Consider the following 16,331-nt stretch of genomic DNA (forward strand, 5'->3'; position numbering starts at 1 on the left):
TCTTAAATATTGCCAGCAATTCTCTTCCTTTTGTCTTTTTTATTGTGTAAAATTAAAAAAAAACTATATATATATGCACCTGCCTTCAGCTTATTGTAAAGGGAAATGCGCTCATGCGTAGCCATGCAGTAAACAACTGACAGTTGCCTCCAAACTCTGTTAAAATCCTCACTTTGTTTGCCTCTTCCTCCTCTCTCAGGCTGACTTGACGGGCATAAAGTGGCGGCGTTTCGTGTGGCAGGGGCCCACTTCGTCGCCCATCCTTTTCCCGGTGACCGAGGAGGACCCCATCCTGTGCAGCTTCAGCCGATGCCTGGCAGCGGATGTGCTGAGTGTGTGGAGGAGGCACCACACCCCGGGTCGCAGGGAGCTCTGGCTCTTCTGGTGGGGGGATGACCCCAGTTTCGCTGAGCTTATCCACAATGAGCTCTCGAGTAAGTGAAATGCATCCATTTCCACGTTTTCAGCGGGATTTGGGTCGTTTATACCCCCCCCCCTTTGGTCGCATTACATGATGGGGTCATTTAAATGCAGAAGGCGTTATTCTGTAGAAGATTTTTTTAAATACTGTTGCGTTTGTGGAGTCATTTGAAACTAAAATATGTGCCGTTGTGTAATCGGCAGTAAAGCAAACTTGATTTTAACTGGTCAATTAGTCAGGCTGTCTGCTGAGGTTGTCCACTTGCAGTCACTCATAAGCCTGCCAACTGTACGTTTAAAATTGCTTTGGTAAAGAGTTATGGATGGAGCTCCTTTAGAGTCCACACCATGGCTATATGTGTTCTGTATATGCTAAGAAATATTTCCAAACAGCAAAATTTGTCTTTCTTGTAAGCAAGGGAATCGTTTGTATCCAGCTGAGGAAATCTGTCTTGGTTTGTATACCATTTCCAGTCGCCAGTGAAGTAGCTTTCTTTCAGCCAACTGATGAGGAGTGCAGACCTAGCAAATGCTTAACTTTCTTTTACTTAGTTTTGCTTGCATGGAATGTTTCAAACCACAATTTTTCGTCCTAAAATTTTTTACTTTTTTCCCATAATTTTCCCGTAAGTACTACGTAATCTTTTTGACTCCCACACAATAATAAAATGAACAAAATTAGCGTTTAGTTCAAAGTGAAGCTCCAGATGGACAAAGAAAGTTTGCATTGCATTGGTTAAAACCTAATGACTAAGATGACTAGTATTAACTAGATATGTTAGTTACAAATTTGTTTAATCACATCATTCACACAAACCAATGTGATTAATAAAAGATGAAGTGCAAGTGCTTTACATTAAGACTGCATTCACACCAGCCCTGTGTAGTCTGCATTGTTTGGCTAGAACGTTTGGTTCATTTAGGGAGGTGTGAATGCGCAATGAAACTCTTTTGCAGACCAAAAAAACAAACTCTGCCCTGCTTACAAACCGAGCTATCTGTTCTCTTGAAGTGAACTCCGGTGCTGTATGAATGTGAATGCCAAAAGGGCCGGAGACGACTCCAAAAGCAGGTAGATGACTTTAGCGCATTGTATTCTGGGTAAATGGAACCAAAACAAACGAGCAAGTCTAACGCTAGCGGGAGAAATGGCTTGTGGTCTTCTACCAACAAAAAGAGAAATCCTGCAACCTCTTAAATTTGTTTACGTTTTGGGAAGAGCGAAGGTGCGCCCTGTGTCTTCTTCAGAGGTTTTTGTGTCTTTTCCTTCACTGGTTGTCAGTACAGCGCCCCCGCAAGTGAGGGAGGGAAACAGAGATTTTTCAAACGGTTTGGTTTGTTTCATACAGAGTGTGAAAGGGAACCACAGCAGCTGAAAAATGTTGCAACTTTGGTCCCTAATCAAATCGAGTCCACCAGACCATCAGTTGTGAAAACACCCTAAAATAAGCAGGCACAGCCATGCATCTAAATAGTTGAAGTTGCGAGAAAAGCAAAAGCAGACAAACAAGTGGTGCAGCAGACTTCAAATAACCCAAAACTTGAAATATTTTTTTTTAAAGTAAAAAAAAAAAGAAGAAATATCCCAAGTTTTAGGTAGGGCCGAAATTTCTTTCTGCAGCTTCTTAAAGTTGTGCTACTAACAAAATCTTACAGACCATCCAAATCTACATTACCACTGCCTAACTAGAAGCATGTCTGTACTTTAGACCACTCTGACCTTAGAAGAACTTTTTATTATGCAGTTATCAGATGTTCAGTCCCAGTTTGTTTTGAAACTGTAGCTCAGGCCGAGCTGTCCAATGACCGGAGCCAAACTCCTGACTGACTTAAAGGGACAAGTGCGTATTTACTTCTCTAGACTGTAGGGAAAGAACATGACACACACACACACACACACACACAGCAGCCTAGAGGAAAACTGCAGTAACTTTTGTGCCGATTTTTTTAAGGAAAATAAAAAGCTGAGATCATAAAATTCATGTGTCGGCTAAAAATATTGACATATTTTTGTGGTCAAATCACAGCAACTCTTGCATTCATCACTTTTCCTGGTTGACCCACTCATTGTTAAGGGATACATTAGCCTGTTGTAATTACCAGTTCATCTATTAATCCCATAATAAATTTAAATGAGCTCAATAAGTTTTAGTCTGATACCTTTTTAAGTTAAATTTTGTTTACAGAGACCTCATACTCTATTTTATTTGTGGTTTTGACTGTGTGAGGTTTTTATTTTCGTTTTGGGTTCAGGGCTATTCGAGTCCCAAAGGGCAATTAATGTTACAGCCAGTAAAAAAAAAAGTCATAACAACTAGGAGAATCAATCTGAATTATTGTTTTAGGCTGTGATTTATTTTGGATATTTAAGACCTTCCAGTGTTAAGTGTTCTTTACAAAGTTTTAGTCTTTTGAGAGGCTGAACTTGAATTATTATACTATTATCAATATATTACATGTAAATTGCCTTAATAACAATATTATCGCTGTATTTTGTGGGACAATTTATCATATGGCAAAGGGCAATTTTTATTTATTGTTTTTTTTTTTATTTAAATGTTTTTGCCTTCATTACATAAGCTCATGAAAATTCAACTTAAATGCGCAATCCTATACTGTAAAACAGCAAGTGAAGCAACACATTTATTTCTTCTTATAACTTTTTTTCACAAAGCGTCATATTATTTACATTAAAATGTTGGCGTGCATCACATTTCCAGTATGTGCCATAAAATTCTTGTGCATTGGTATGGACAAAACCACAAGTGAAATGTTACCATGACAGCGCTACTCAGCCCATTGATATCGTCTGGTATTTATTTATTTTTCTTGCATACGGAGACGGACTTCCTCTTCTTGTTTTCCAGCACGAAATGTAGGCGCTTGAGTATTTGACTTCTCTTACTGTCTTGATGTTATCAAAGTGGCTGGCACCATTAATGAGATATGCATTCCACTGCATGCCTTTCCGTAGTAGTGCTGCAACAAGTTTGTTGTGCTTTTTTTTTTTTCTCTTAGTTCCCGTACATGACTTAAATCTTTGACGGCGCAGTGGTTGGTTCATGTCGAGCCATTTCTCTCTTTCTGAGGGAATCGCACTACCTCTCCTTGGCATTACCGCGTCGCCCTCAGGGACTCTTGTCATTAATCAAACTTGTTGACTTGCAGAGCTCGTGCTTGCAGGCGTCACCACGGAAACGACGACAGCTCTCATTACTGTCATAACTGCAGACGGCTGTTTGTGTTTGAGTGCCAGCAGAGGAAGTGCTGATCTTCATTGGGTGTCTTTTTTTTTTTTTTTTTCACAGAATTTAACTTTTTGCAGTGACTTATTGTGCGGCCCGTCATCTGCCCTAATTTGTGCGTGTTTATTACATTTTTTGCTCAGGACTAATATTTGCAAATGATTGATCTTGGAAATTGCTCTCGGTAGAGCTGCTGTGCTAGTACTTGCAGGAAAAATTCTACAATTTGTGGGAACCTTGCTCATGTTTAAACACGTTGAGTATTTGACACTCAAGCTGTTTCATTATAAACTGCGTCAGGAGCTTATTGATAATAAAAGATCTGAGAATTTACGAAAGCCCTGGTCCTTTAAAAGAGAAGTTTTGGACTGGATCAGGTCTCACTACAAGACAACAGAGTTTAGCCATTGCACATACAGTGTGAGTTTTTTTTTTTTTTTTTGAGAAATCTCAGCTAAGCTTCTGAAACAGCAGTAATGCTTAACTTATCTTTGAAAGAATAACTGATGCCTACTGAAAGACTAGTAAGACTTTCTTTTCTTTCTATAGACATGGATGTGTTTCAGTCTTACTAAAAATTTAAATACAAAGAATAGACATGCTGAGATCAAAGGTTTGTAGTCTGTTTTCTAATCTCAAAATTTGTTTTCTATAATTAACACCATTCATTACTTTTTTTCTGATTTCCTGTCATAAATGATGAATATTTATATTTAAAGAAAAAGCAGCATCACACAACGGAGCCCTGTCTGTCTAAACTTGCATACAGTTATTAAAAAATAAATGATTGTGCTATTAAGGAGAGGTCAATTTGAATATAGCACTGAAAATGCATGCGTATGTAGAATCAGTGGGATACATGGCTACATTCAGACCCAAAACGGTTAGATGCAACAGCCTATAAAGGGAAAAAAAACCCCTCTTTTCTCTCATAAGGAGGCGATTACATTAAGAGAGGTTCCTAGATGCTCAAAAGGATAAAACAGACCAACATTGTCGTATGATATTTAGCTTTAGAAGTGTAGTCCAGTTTACTGTTTTGTAATTTTGAGATCATGTCCCTGAAGTTGGTACGAATTGACATGAGGTGGCTGGCGGTTTCCTTTGGTAAATGTAAAAGTACAGACAGCAAAGCAGTTAAATGACTGACACCTGCTTAAGTCTAACTTTCTGTTGTGGCAGCCTGAGGAAATGGGCCTTCAGTTTCCATTTTAAGTAACCTTTCACACCTTTTGTGACTTTGTGAAAAACCTCTCAGAAACTGAAAATAGCTCACTTTGAGTCTTCTTCTCACTGTAACAACTTCTATACCAAAGAGTGCTGCAGCCAGTGAGACCTATTGGCACTTAGGTCCTGTGTGTTCACTGTTGGACTGATCAGATTTTTGAGTATCAGAGCAAACGCTCTCCGGCCAAAGCAAGTCCAGCTGAAAATAATCAATTGCTGATTCACAGCTGTTTTCTTGGCACATTACCAAACTATTTCATAAATTAAATCGCCTTAGTGGTCCCATTTAGTTTGGAAACCGAATAATGTTGGCAAGTTTCTGACATATGTTCCTGTTTACGTTTAACATTAGGCACTTTGTTGGACTCATGACTTAATGCCTGTGTCTTGTTTCAGGCGAGGAGAATGGCGAGTGGGAGAGCGGCCTGTCCTACGAGTGCCGGACGCTCCTCTTCAAAGCCATTCACAACCTGCTGGAGCGCTGCCTCATGAACCGCGGCTTCGTTCGCATCGGCAAGTGGTTCGTCAAGCCATACCAAAAGGAGGAGAAGATCATCAATAAGAGGTGGGCATCAATCAAATCCGGCAGTGGTTAAAAAAAAATAAAAGGTGCTAGGAGCACAGATGAGTCGAATTCTGCTTTATGAAAAATGTCTCTGGTAAAAGTAATTTTTAATTCTAACTTAAAGCACATTTGAGTGTTGGGTTAAGAAAAAAAAAAAAAAGCATGTGAAGTTTTTTTTTTTAAGTGCAGGTTTTAGTCAAAAGGAACAACTCAAAAGGGTTAGAGGTCAAATATGTTTTAAGAGTTTGATTTTAACATAGTTTCTCTGTGAAGGTCCTTTTCACTGGCATGAGACATTTCACATTAAAGTTAAAAAAAATTTAAAGGGGCAGTGTTATGTGCGTTTCAGGCACATGGTAACATTTTATTGTACAATAAAGTAACTATGTAAACTTCAGCTTTTATAAAAATGTTGTGTATATCAAATATTGCTTAAAAGAACTCCTGGTCTTTCTGTAAGGAAGTCACCACAACATTGCTCCTCTATTAACCCTTTCTAATTGCTGCTGGCTAGTCTGAAGGAGCTCAGTGGGGGTTTGAGATGCTCTGTGTGGCAGAAGCTTGGCAACTGCAGTTGTGTTTTTGCAGTCGTGCCAAATTTTAGTCTACGTTCTCTGTTTGGGTATTATTTCAGATTTTCAGCATGCAAGACTCTGCTAATGTTTCTTTTTGTAACAGAAAAGTTTAGTTTTTTTTCTTAAGACTGTTAAGTTTCTCATACATGTGTCAGAAAGAGATGAGTGTTTATGGGTACTGCAGAGGGAAGTTTTTCTTAGCAGATGTTGTGAAAGTTGTGGTTGAAAGTTGGCTCAACAGTCGGTGGCCTTTCACATCCTTTTAATGATTACAAATTCTCTTTTGGGATTCAGCTGGAGGCGTGCTGCTGAAACTGGCATGGCTATTATTAGAATATTGGTTTCTAGTTATGAGATGTTACCTTTCAAAAACGGCAAAGATTAACACAAAACTGCATGTCTTAGTCAAATACGAGGAGAGATTCCCAGCTGTCTGCGGCTCCCCTGCATCTTTCGGTTAATACTAATATGCATTTTAGCAGCTGTATTTTAGGGAAATATGTAACTTTTTCTTAAGTTGTGGAATTTTCTAGCGTTAGAATGATTTTCTCCTTTTTTTGTGGTCAAATTAAAGGAGAAATGCAGTATATAGTGCCACCCAATAGGCTTTTTTTTTGCTGGCTTTTGAGGTACACCACATAGCTTTTATTTGGCTAATACTGATTTTCAGGTTTGTTCATGGCTTACTAATTGCAATTTTTGACTGGATTCTGTGTTGTTTCTTAGGTGAACAAATGTTATATATGCTTATTTTTATTCCTTTATTGATGCATTTAATAAGAGATTTTGTCTTGAAAGTCAAGATTAGATTTATTTTAGTTTCTGAATTTGGGGTTAGTTTAACTTGATTCAGATTTCCAACTGGCTTTCTCATAAATCTAAAATGGTTTTGGATAATTTACAAATCACTATATGAATGTGAGATCCTTCTAAGGTCAGACTTCAAGCAGTTCAAAGTGGTTTACATCATAAAAACATCATACAGTCACTGAACGAGCAATAAACATTACATTTTGTCAAATGCCATCATCAACATCCTCAAACAAATATGTTGATCAAAGTCTTCTGTCATAAAAATGAAAGCCTGAGGCAACCAAAAAGCGTATAAGCAACTAGATGAACTGAAATAGTTATGCAGAGCTGGGTTTTTTTGTTTTTTGTGTGTGTGTGTGTGTTTGTGGTGTTGTTTTTTCCTGTAAGTGTGCTAGAATAGATTTAGTGTCTGCTCTCAAACAAGGGCCAGGGGAGCCCTAGAGTTTCCTGACGAGCTAATTTGAGCCCTCCGTTTTGGCTGGGCTCATGTGACTCGTGTGTTTGAAGCGCGGCCCGTCGCTCCGGCTCCATCTGGCAGCTCTCTTTGATTTCAGGGATGTGTTTCAGCAGCTATTTCAAAGAGCTACTGTGTATAAGAGAGTGTGATTTACCATTCACTTGTGATCACCTTTAAGAGCCTTTTACTTTTCTTTTCTTTCCCTCCCCCCCTCCCTATTTAAAGCGATCACAACATGCTTACATCGACTCTTCAACAAACACGCAGCGGCTCCTTTTCACAGAAGTGTGTTTGTGTGTTAGCCTCGCTGTCGCCAGCCCTCTCTAGCTGGTAAACACACGAGTCTTTGGAAAATGCTGAGTGGGCACTGTGGTTTTACCGCAGCCGTGTCAACAAATACTATTTCGGTGCATTTTCTAGATTTCTAGACGGTTAGGAAATACACATGTAATATTTAAGGCTTACAATCGCTTCCCATGTTTATTTTTGGCTCATTTCTGCAGGAAGATTTGGTGAATAATTTAAGCGAGTGTGGGGAGTTATGCAGGCTTCGAATTGAGAACAAGTTGGTCCCATTACCTTTAGTATCAAGGTGTTTATACACAGATTTAAGTCATTTAAATTAACAAAACAGTTATTTTATTTGACATTATTCCTTGAGGCCTGACCTGCTGATCCAGATTGACCAATTCGCATTTTTTCCCCCCCTAACTCCTATAAATGTTCTTTGATAGAAGTTGTAGTTTTAAATCCAAGAGATACATACCTTGCAAGATTTTGTATGTTTTTGTACTTGTATAATAGTTCCTGACTTTTTTTAAACCAATTTTATTCAATTTTAACATGTTTGACAGTTTTATAGACCAAAAATAGTAGGTCTTAGTTTGAAATTATTTAAAGAATAAACGAATGGTTAATTATTTGGCCTGCCAGTCATCCTGCAGAGGCTATTGTGATTAAAATTAATTCTTAATTACAATCTCTAGACAATTAATACATTATTAACATTAATTCAGTCCAAAAACAAGCGGGGAAGCCTTCATTTTATACATTTTAAATTAGAATTTCCCGATGAAATAAGTGACAATTAGATGTTTAGCTTCTGGTCCCTTGGTCAGAGAACTGATGTTTTGCATATTTGTTGGCTCACATTTCTAAATGTTAATGTTTCCTTTTCCTTTGTTTCGCTTTGCAGCGAGCATCTGTCCTGCGCCTTCACTTTCTTCGTCCATGGCGACAGCAATGTCTGCACGAGCGTGGAGATCGCCCAACATCAGCCTCTTCAGAGACTTGGCGAGGAGCATCTCAGCCTCGCCCAGCAGAGCTCCAGCCCCCTGCAAGGTGGGAGCAGTCAAAAGTTTATGTTTTATTTACATGCTTTGCACATAGTCTGGAAATGTTTGGAGCGTAAGTTTAACATTCTGTAGTAATGAATATTTTTTTAAATTATTTTTCATTATTTTCAAAAATAGAAATCAGAATTCTTGAAAGTTTTAAGGGTCCCATTTTTTGGTCAATTGATTGTGTCAATGAGGTTTGACAAAAATGTCATACAGAAATAAAAAAACAGTTTTTCTTTTTTTTTTTGTTGCTCTTATTACATGTGGTTAAGACATTAAGACACGGTCATTATACGAGTTCATAAAGTCTCTTTTGAATGCTTTAAGTGTTTCTCAAGGTTTTAAAAGTGCCTAAAGTTTAAAGTGCATTAAAGTCCTGCTTTGCCAAACAAAATCACAAACTTTTTGTTTTTTAACAGAAGTATGCTACATTTGCAACTTATAAAATTAGTTTTGCTAGTTTGTTTTCTTTTTTATTTTAGGTAGATTTTAGTAATCATTTCTGAGAAGAAATTATTGAAGTTTCCCTGTTTAAAAATATTCCAACCGGTTAAAAAATATATAGTCACAATTAATTTAATTCAATCTTAAATATTGTTTTATATTGACTTAAGTAGGCCGTTTACCTCGTTGCAGAATCTGCTTAAATGTTCAAAATAATTTCAAAATGACCTCTTAATGTCCTCCTTAAATGAGAATTAGATAAATTGTGTTATTTTGATATTTTTGGCAACAATACACCCCAACTAAGTCAATATTTTGTACACAAAAATTCAGGACGTTGTAAAACTTCTGGGAAACATCTAGAAATTTGAGTCTGTCATATGTCATGTCAAAATGAAAATTTTGATGGGGGCGTGGTATCTTAAACGTGTTGTGAATCTTCGCCCCCCGCAGTCATCCTCAGCCCGTACGGCCTGAACGGGACGCTCACCAGTCAAGCTTTCAAGATGTCAGATCACCCGACGCAGAAGCTCATTGAGGAGTGGAGGCAGTTTTATCCCATCTGCCCCAATCTGAAGGAGGTTCCGGAAGACAAGATGGAGGATGCAGACTGGGAGGATGACTCCCTGGCTGCTGTGGAGGTCCTTGTCGGTAAGGTTTTAGAATTATTTTATAAGGCGCCGATGGGCAGCAGGATTGCAAGCAGGTAAGACGCAGAAAAACCTTTTACAGTGACTTAATTTTTTGTAAAGACTAAAAAAGTTTGAAAAGAAAGAAATAAATTTGTTCAAACTTGGACTTTTTTACACAACTTTAAGAAAATCAAATGATGTTGATGGACGACATAATTTCATTCAAGCACCTTATGTCAGTATGTTTTTGAAGTTTTTCTTTTTTTTAAAAAATGGGTAAATGTGCTTGGTTCCAGCCGGAGTCAGGATGGTGTATCCCTCCTGCCTGGTGCTGCTCCCCCTGTCGGACCTCCCCGCCGTGGTCCCTCAGGGCTCGGCCAACACTCCGGGAATGCAGAGCGGTGCTCACCAGGGTCAGGCGGCTCACAGAGACTCGGCCATGTCCTCGGTCACTCTGACTCCGCCCACGTCGCCAGAAGAAGCCCACACAGGTTCGGCTCACGTCTCAACCTTACAGACGTCACATGTGCGCGACAGCACTGGAGGGCAGAAACGCTACTCTGCGGCGATGACTAGCATTGGGTTTTAGCTGTCAAGTTGTCAACGCAACACGCTAAGTTTTAAATGAACATGTGATGTATAAAGGAAACAGGGACACAGTGCTTTTCTGCTAATTGTCAACACTATAACAACTAGATGACAAGGTCAGGAAGAAGTTTTAATTAAGGAAGAAAAATGGCGAGGGAGAGGCAAGCGATGCTAGCTTGACCTTGACAACCTTAACCATGTAGATGTGCTGTGGAATTTGGTGTGTTTTGGTTCAGTTAAAGAATAAAAAGGCAACCCACACATCAACTCTGACAGATCATCAGTAGAGCAGGTATTTAAATTATCTAATCAACCACCGATTTGTTCAAACAATCACTTAATAGTAATCGCAAAATAAACATCAAACCTGAAAACATGAGACTGTAATGGACTGAATGTTCGGTTTATGCGGAAAATATTTCTGTGTTTTTTGGCGTTGAATCCTGACACACTAATGGAACTGTTGTCAGTCAGTTGCTATGGCAACTGACTGACTATACATCATACTGGTCATTATACAGCATAGTGGCCAAAGACAAAGAAAATGAGTGGTTTTGACTTGTTCTTTGATTTTTCTGCATTAGTTTTTCTTTTTTTTAAAAAAAATGTTTTTTTAAAGGTCTTTTTGCTTTTGCAACGTGTCTATAAGCTCTTTCTAAGCTAAATTTCTCCAGGTTAACGTTGTTGCTCTTATTTTTTCCCCCTTCCACTAGACTATCAGCCTGCCCAGAGATGGCTGAAGATGTCTTCAGGGTCTGATTGCTACAGCTCTAACAACACTCTTCACGGCGGAAAAATCCCTCGCAGGCTTTCCAGCCAGATGGTGAAAACCGTGTGGCAGGAGTACAACATAAACCGAGCAGGGAACAAGTACGTTTTTTTACCATCCCTTTCTGTAAAGGGAACGAACGTTTCCCGGCTGATTTATTTTCTTTTTGTCCTGACTTTGCTGAAAATGTGGCTCCGCTCCGATTACCAGGAGGAAGTTTACAACCTTGACGAACGGAACCTGCGAGGAGGAGCCGGACAGAAGCGGATTCTGGGATTTTGTGGAACCGACTCACAGGCCGTCGTGCAATTGCTCGAGGTAGGAAAAACATTTACCTCTCGCTATTTATTTATTCATTTCAAACAGAGGTACCGTTTAGCCTTCTTGTTGCACATTTTGGACTTTTCTCTCTTACAAGCCCGAATGATCGTTTGTGTAAAAATTATACCATTTCAAAAATAAAAGTTTTAGTTATTACTTTAACAATTGTGATTAATTGATTATTGAAATAATCAGCGAATATTGTAATATATATAATAAAATATTCGGAGCAGTAATTAGGCCGAATTTATACATTAGAAATGTATAATAGCATTTAAAACTAAAAAAAAATCTTTGTCCGTGATTGTTGTATCCAGAACTAAAGTGGCTTAGTCTGCTTCAAATTCTGTAAAAAAAAAAAAAAAATTAAAAATCGAACACTCATGAAATTTTGTGTTATTACTGTTCTTTGGCCAAACAATTTTTATTTTTTGTTTTAAAAAAAGAATTCTTTTTTATATTTTAATGTAATTTAAATATTGTATAAAATAAGTTTAAGTGGTTAAATGAAAATCTGCAGAATGCCCCAATGTTGTTTTTTTTTATCCGATTAATCATCAGAATAATCAATTGCAAAAAATAATTGTTAATTGCGGGTCTAGATTTAGTTTCCTACCCTCAATAACAACATCCACCCTAAGCACTGTAGGTTTTATGGTGCTCTTATTGATCAGAAAAAGGTTGTAATTTTTAGTTTCCAGCTAGCTACTTATTAGTTGCTAAAGGTTAAAGTTGTTCTATTCTGTTCAACCATAAATAAACAATTGATTTATTATTATTATTTTTTTCTACGCAGGCCTAAAAACCAGAAGCAGCGATCCAGCAGTACCTCAGGACACCCGCCGTCTTCGGGCCAGCCGCCTCAGCCTGCCGCCAAGCACAAGCTGGGTGAGAAGCTGGAGAAGGGCGAGAAGCAGCAACGGAGGCCGCAGACGCCCTTCCACCACCGCAACTCGGTGAGCGAGGAGCAGTCCATGGAGCCGCAGACCCAGAGACTTTGCCCGAGGCCGCAGGAAGAGGGCTCGTACCCCAGCTTGCACCATGCGGACACGGCGCCGCCCAAAGCCCCCTCCCTGCACGCGCACGGCCCTCCCGCGGACCTTGTTGGCTCGCCGCCGCCCCCTCCTCTCAGCCCGCGTCCCTGCGACCACGTTGATGGCGAGCTGACGCCAAGCGGCGCCAAGAATTCCTCTACGCCCATCCACCAGGCGTTCTACCCGCCTTCCATGGAGCCCTGCCTGATGCCTCAGAAGGGCTCGACGGAGGAGCCGCAGCCGGACAGCGCGGCCTATCCCTCAAACTACAACGAGACCTTTGAGCCCACGGTGTTTATTGGTTCGGCGATAAATCCCGGAGAAGACTCTACTCACAACCCCTGGAAGTACTTCAACCTGCCCAGGAAGAAAACCTCCAACTTCTTGACGCCGCAGTTACCCGTGGATAAAATACGGGATGATTCGTCAGGAAGTTCGGAAACGGTGGTGTCCGTCACAGAGTAAGCCTTACTACTTCTTCTCTTGACGCGCATTAGAACAGATCAAAACGGAGCGTCTGTGCATCCTTAAAGAGTCTTCTTAAGGATCTTAAATTCGTACATCTAAAATTAAGGCTTTAAAATGTCTTGGTTTACTAAAAAACATGAACTTATTAAATGTGTTGTTGCAGGGCTTTATAATCTCACATATTCTCGAATATGTAGAGAGCCATATGCAGTGTGAGAAGCTGCTGCCAAGAGCCACAAATACGCTGCAGAAATGTCAATTTTTGCTATTCTTGATTGTAATCCAGCATCATCCCCCAACGAGTCCCCATATTTTTACAATCTTAAATTGAACTCGTTGGCATTAAAAAAAATGTCTTAAAAGTCTTAAATGTGACTTGCTGAAACTTGCAGAAGGCCTTTGCTTATCCCCCCGGTTCCTCTCTTCTCAGGCTGATGTGCAACTCCTCGCATCCCCTCAAAGTGTCGCAGGAGCTGGTCAGGACCTACGCTCAGCGGAGGAACAGCCATCTCGGCTCCTCCGCGGGCGACGGAGAGCACGGCGACGAGTCCGACCCGTACGCCTTCGTAGACAGAGACGACGAGTTCAGCATTACGGAGAAGAGGGACAAGGTCGGACCTGAGAAGGACGGCAACAAGAAGCAGAAGGTGGGTCCATCAATCCTATTTGGGTTGTTGGGGATTTACCGATCTGAAAATTTGGGCCGATATCAATAACCGATATTTGCTGATATCATATGTAGGTGTTTTACTACCCTTTTGAAACCTTGATGAAAAACGACCAAATCGCTGTTTTCACCGCTGCTTCCACCGCTGCTTCTCTGCTTTAAACTACCCACAGTCCTTTGCTGCATCACTATCACTGTCATATTACTGAGCAAATACGACATCACTAACCTCCACTCCGCCTCCAAAAGCAAACGGAAATAAATATCAGACCGGTTTTATGTTAAAACTATTAATGTGAACCGATGCCGATGTTAGTTTCGATATATCGTTCATCTTAATCTGTTGGTATGAATATCTGCTACTGTTAGCTGGAACAGAGGGATTTTCAACAGACTCTGTGAATGACAGGTGTAAATGTTTATATGCAGATTTAGTCATAACACATCATGAAAGTGTAAAAATGATAACAAGGGTCTGTTGGAAAGTTGAATCATTCTCATGATTTTTGTCTTTTTTTGGATTCAGTTGGACGATGGAGGAACGGCGACTTCTTCAGATGGTGAGAAAGAATCCTACAACTGAACATTCACCTAAACGAGGTATTCAGAGTGTTCTTGCTTAACGTTTCCCTGCAATCTGTTCCACTTTGCAGATGGTCAGGGCCAGTCGAGCTGCAAACCTTCAGCCTCGACCAGCCTCATTCACGAGAAGGACTTGGTCGTGTCCCTCAGCGACCTAGAAAAAATGTTTAACTCTGACGAAGATGAGCAAGAGGTGAGTTGGAGGAAGTACTCCTCTGCTCCAGAATGCCATTTCAAATCGCTTGATGCTTGTCGGTGGGGGAAAAAAAAAACAAGCTGTTTTTTCTTCAGCCTGGATCCAAAAGAGCTGGAGCCGGTAACGACGACAAGACCAACCTTAAAGAACCCAAACCAGAACGCCTGGATCCCTTGTCGTCGTGTATGTGGACGAACCATTCAGTGCTTTTTATTCACGTTTTGTCGTGGTGCTACAACCAACTTTAATGCATAGTATTGGGATTTTGTGTGAGAAACTAATATAAGTTATTTTCCAATTGGAAAGCAAAAGGAAAATTGTTTGTGGTAAAAATAAAATGGGGAAGAAAAAAAAATCAGATACTGAACAAATAGAGCTGCAAGACTTTTAGGGTGTGTCTATTAGCATTTCACACCTAGAAACTGGTATTATTTGCATTCTTCTTTGCAAAGCAGCTTCGTAGCAGACTTGATGGAAAGCACCTGTGAACTGTAATTTTTCCAAAGTCGTGCGACAGATTGCTAATTTGACTTGGGAACGGGCTTTCCGGATCTCGTCTACGTAGGCTAACGCTCATTCCTTTGACACACCCTCCTCTTTTTCGATGATTGGTTGAATTGTGGAATATTTTTAAACTGTCTCAGATGTGTGATTTTTTGGGGGGGGGGTTCCTGGAGGCAATTAGTTAAAATTAAATAAAATTTTTATTTACGGTAAAACAATTAAAGGGGATGAATCCAAATTATTAAGGAATCTCTGCTTTGGTAAAGCTAAGACAATCGCATGAGATGCCAATAAAACGCATTAAAGTTTATTTGTAACGGGGGGGGGAAGAATGTCATTGCTGTAGTGATCATCGTGCGTCGCCCCGCTGTCGTTTTTACTCATTAATGTCTTCACTTGTGTGGGTTCAGCAGACCTGATGATGATGTATCCCACCCCACCCTCTCTGGATCAAAACGGCTACTCCCCCGGGAACTCCGGGACCAAGGATGGCCTGGAGACGGGGGCTGGTCTCGCCCTGCTGGACAGCAGCCAGCTCAGCAGCCACTTCAAGATCGAGGTGGAGGAGGGGTTCTGCAGCCCCAAGCCGTCTGAGATAAAGGTGCCGCCCCTGACGCCCCCGGCAACAAATGCAATGGCGAATAAAACGGAACTGCGCCAGCATTTATGTTTTTGTTTCCGTTTTCAGGATTTTTCCTTCGTCTACAAGCCAGAGACGTGTCAGTCTATCATCGGTTGTTATATGTACGCCCCCTTGAAGACGCTACCCAGCCAGTGTCTGCTGCCTGTCAAACTGCCAGAGGACTGTGTGTACACGCCGAGCTGGACCATGGGAAAAATGGAGCTGATGCCTCCAGTGTCGACTGTCAGCCTCCTCACCAAAGACAGGTAGTGATCTCGAACGTAATGAACATGTTTTTCAAGTTCTGGGCCTCTCAGCGTTCATATGGGTGCCTAAAATCCTTGAAAATGTTTGCATTTCATTTAGGTGTTTTCAAGGTTTGGTTTTGTAATGAAGTGTTATTTACGGTTGAAAACGGATATTTTTATACACCTAATAAAAAGACAAACACATCTTGTTCTAACTGTCTGAAGTCAGACTACACCTTTTTGTTTTTGCTTAAACACAATTACCAAAATTATTTCTGTTTGCTAAATGTCAGAAAATGTAGCAAGAACATTTTTTAGAACCTTTTTTTTGTAATTTTCTTTGTATTTTCTTTTTTTTACAATGCAATTTAAATTTTGGGACTATTTTTTCTTTTTTTTTCTTTTGTTTATCTTTTTGTTCTCAGAGCAGTCAGGTGTGCTAGTGTGTGAGAGACAGGGAGAAACATTTCAAAACATAAAAATGTTATATATTTTAGTTTATCCTGCTGTGGAATGTAAAATACATTATTATTAACAATAATAAATCGGCCTGTCACACTGATGATTTTTGACAGATGATTTCAAGTGCTATATTGATAATGGCACAATAATGG

General features: G+C 39.9%; 1 protein-coding gene across 2 annotated transcripts in view; it reads left to right on the plus strand.

Annotated features, from left to right (window-relative positions):
* LOC114161450 (mediator of RNA polymerase II transcription subunit 13-like) overlaps positions 1-16,331 on the plus strand; it is a 28,925-nt gene that overhangs the window by 1,144 nt on the left and 11,450 nt on the right. Inside the window, exons 2-15 of one of the 2 annotated variants that reach the window (XM_028044719.1) lie at positions 200-434; positions 5,289-5,457; positions 8,498-8,643; positions 9,540-9,737; positions 10,015-10,209; positions 11,020-11,176; positions 11,286-11,393; positions 12,193-12,891; positions 13,329-13,545; positions 14,092-14,125; positions 14,219-14,340; positions 14,439-14,526; positions 15,258-15,448; positions 15,536-15,735. In XM_028044719.1, the coding sequence (XP_027900520.1) occupies positions 200-434; positions 5,289-5,457; positions 8,498-8,643; positions 9,540-9,737; positions 10,015-10,209; positions 11,020-11,176; positions 11,286-11,393; positions 12,193-12,891; positions 13,329-13,545; positions 14,092-14,125; positions 14,219-14,340; positions 14,439-14,526; positions 15,258-15,448; positions 15,536-15,735 (2,759 nt within the window). The remainder of the gene's footprint in view (positions 1-199; positions 435-5,288; positions 5,458-8,497; positions 8,644-9,539; positions 9,738-10,014; positions 10,210-11,019; positions 11,177-11,285; positions 11,394-12,192; positions 12,892-13,328; positions 13,546-14,091; positions 14,126-14,218; positions 14,341-14,438; positions 14,527-15,257; positions 15,449-15,535; positions 15,736-16,331) is intronic. The other variant, XM_028044720.1, reaches the window with a different exon arrangement.

The sequence above is a fragment of the Xiphophorus couchianus genome, chromosome 18 (genome assembly GCF_001444195.1).
Source record: "Xiphophorus couchianus chromosome 18, X_couchianus-1.0, whole genome shotgun sequence".
Taxonomy (NCBI): domain Eukaryota; kingdom Metazoa; phylum Chordata; class Actinopteri; order Cyprinodontiformes; family Poeciliidae; genus Xiphophorus; species Xiphophorus couchianus.